The sequence below is a fragment of the Mandrillus leucophaeus genome, unplaced genomic scaffold, assembly GCF_000951045.1.
Source record: "Mandrillus leucophaeus isolate KB7577 unplaced genomic scaffold, Mleu.le_1.0 Scaffold2138, whole genome shotgun sequence".
In the NCBI taxonomy this organism is placed as follows: domain Eukaryota; kingdom Metazoa; phylum Chordata; class Mammalia; order Primates; family Cercopithecidae; genus Mandrillus; species Mandrillus leucophaeus.
In genome coordinates this window covers 6,015-8,187 of record NW_012102186.1, presented here as the reverse complement: position 1 = coordinate 8,187, position 2,173 = coordinate 6,015, and the positions used below count along the sequence as shown (strand labels likewise).

The following is a 2,173-nucleotide window of genomic DNA, read 5'->3' as shown; positions in this document are numbered from 1 at the left end:
GTACTGAGTCAGGACTGAGTTCTTTTAGCTAGAAACCTGAATCTAGCTCTCTTCTATAAGGTAATTCTAGCTTTTCTCTTTCTGGCTTTGTTTTTCTTAACTCCAGAGAAAGAATAATCTCCATTTATCTACACAGAACAAGTTGGAGGCTTCCCTCTTCTCACCCAAGAAGGTCTGGGTTGTAAGCTGCTCTCTTCAAACCCAATTCTCAGGCCCTACTCTTTTCCAAGTCAGGGGCTTGAAAGGGGTGAAAAGGAAAGGCCACAAGAGTAGTTTCTTCCTTCCCTCAAAGGGCCCAACTCCTCAAAATACCAGAAGCTACCACTTGTCACTCATGGAGACATGAGGGATCTTTCTGCAGTTATCTAACAGGCAATAAATACCAACTAATTCAAATTCAGAAAAAAGTTGCTAAGGGGTCGAACCCATCATTTCGATTTGGACAGTTGTGGTTGGGGAAGTCTGGTTGAATGGATGGTTCCTGGCCGTCAGTAGGACTAGCTGAGAGTTGAGCCCGACTTCCCCTCTGGGACCCTGTCTTTCCAGGTGGAGTTTGTCCATATGCTCAATGCTACCATGTGCGCCACTACCCGTACCATCTGCGCCATCCTGGAGAACTACCAGACAGAGAAGGGCATCACTGTGCCTGAGAAATTGAAGGAGTTCATGCCGCCAGGTAAAACTCCCAGCTCATCTCATCACCCTCCTCTTTTCTGTCTTCACACTCTTCAAAATCACAGGCCCCTTTCGGGATATACCAGGTTTTTTTGTTCTGACACAGCCCCTGAAACTCTTGTCTGCCCTCTCGGGCTGGGCAGGGCAGGGGCCTGGTTGAGAAAGTAGCCAGTGCAGGTATGATACTGAAATGCTGCTAAGAGTCAGACTAGGGAAGAAAAGAATAAAGGAAACTGGTGCCTATCAAAGGGACCCCTCTGTTCAAAGGGATCATTGTCTTGTTGAATTCTCCCCAGAGGTCTTAGGGCTTTGACTCGCTGAGATCTCAGAGCCTGCCCAACAGCAGGGAAGCCAAGCACCCATTCATCGCCCTGCCCCCATCTGACTATGGGGCTGAGAGGGGAGCAGTGCCGTGTACCACACAGATGTTCCTGTCTCCTTGCATGGGCATAGGAACCCATCACTGATGACCGATGAAACCATGTAATAAAGTATCTCTGGGGAGGGCTTAGGACTCTTCCTCAGTCTTCTTCCCGGGGCTTGAACCCCGCCTCTGATGGTTCTCCCTGATACACACTTCTGCTTTTCCTTCCAAATTAGGCTGCTCCCTCCAGTTAGCAAGTCACAGAGCCTTTGAACAGGTAGGTGAAGGGAGGGGTACTTAGAAAAGGCTCAAGGGGCAGGTGGAAAATGGAGTCTGAATCACACAAGCTTGCAGAGCAAGGGCCAGGATCCTCCTTTACAAATATGTTCCTGCTTGAAATCATTGAGGTAGGGCTGGCTTAGAGCCAGAACAGTTTTAAAAGCCTCTTAGCACTTCTGATCCCTACAAAGGACTCTGTGGAAAGGGAGAGGCTGTATTTAATCCAGAAGAGCCCTTAGCTTCTATCCCTAGCACAGGTTGGGGACTTACTAACAGCAGTTTCTCTCATTACAGCCACCCCTACATGGGGAGACCAACTGCATACCATCTTGCTGCTGTACCTCCAAAGGGCGGAGTAGCCAGCAGGGCAGAGGAGAGGAGGAAAATCTTGTAGTCCCTTTGTGGAGCTGCCACTGTTGCCCTAATAGCCAGTTCCTTTCGCAGGGGAGGCTGATGTTCAGGCTGTTTATTTACCTGCTGCCTTTCATCTGCAATCTACAAACCCTCTACTTTAATAACAGCTTCTGTTCGTTTACTGCCTCTCTCCTAGGAGGTTAAAATACTCCCTATAGGTGATCTCTTTTATCTTTGTGATGGTCCCAGAAGGTAGGGTGGGGGACATGATTATATGATTATGCCTGTTCCATCCTTTGGAAGACAGAAATACAAGGATGGTAAGGGAGATGAGACAATGTGGCCTGGTGGAAGTCGGAAGCCCTGACTCCTTGGCAGTGCTTTATGTTTCTTTGGGAGGTTGAGAGCTGGAGTGTGAACTGGGCTGTCACTTAGGAGCCTTTATCTCACCTCAGCTTCCTTAGTCCCTGAGCAGTGACTTCCCTGGGCCTGCTGGAGCAT

The 2,173-nt window shown here is 48.7% G+C and overlaps 1 protein-coding gene across 1 annotated transcript in view; it reads left to right on the top strand.

Annotated features, from left to right (window-relative positions):
• LOC105540020 (serine--tRNA ligase, cytoplasmic-like) overlaps window positions 1–2,173 on the top strand; it is a gene marked incomplete at both ends in the record, with an annotated part of 16,262 nt that overhangs the window by 8,115 nt on the left and 5,974 nt on the right. Inside the window, one exon of the mRNA XM_011980512.1 lies at window positions 547–676. Within this exon, the coding sequence (XP_011835902.1) occupies window positions 547–676 (130 nt within the window). The remainder of the gene's footprint in view (window positions 1–546; window positions 677–2,173) is intronic.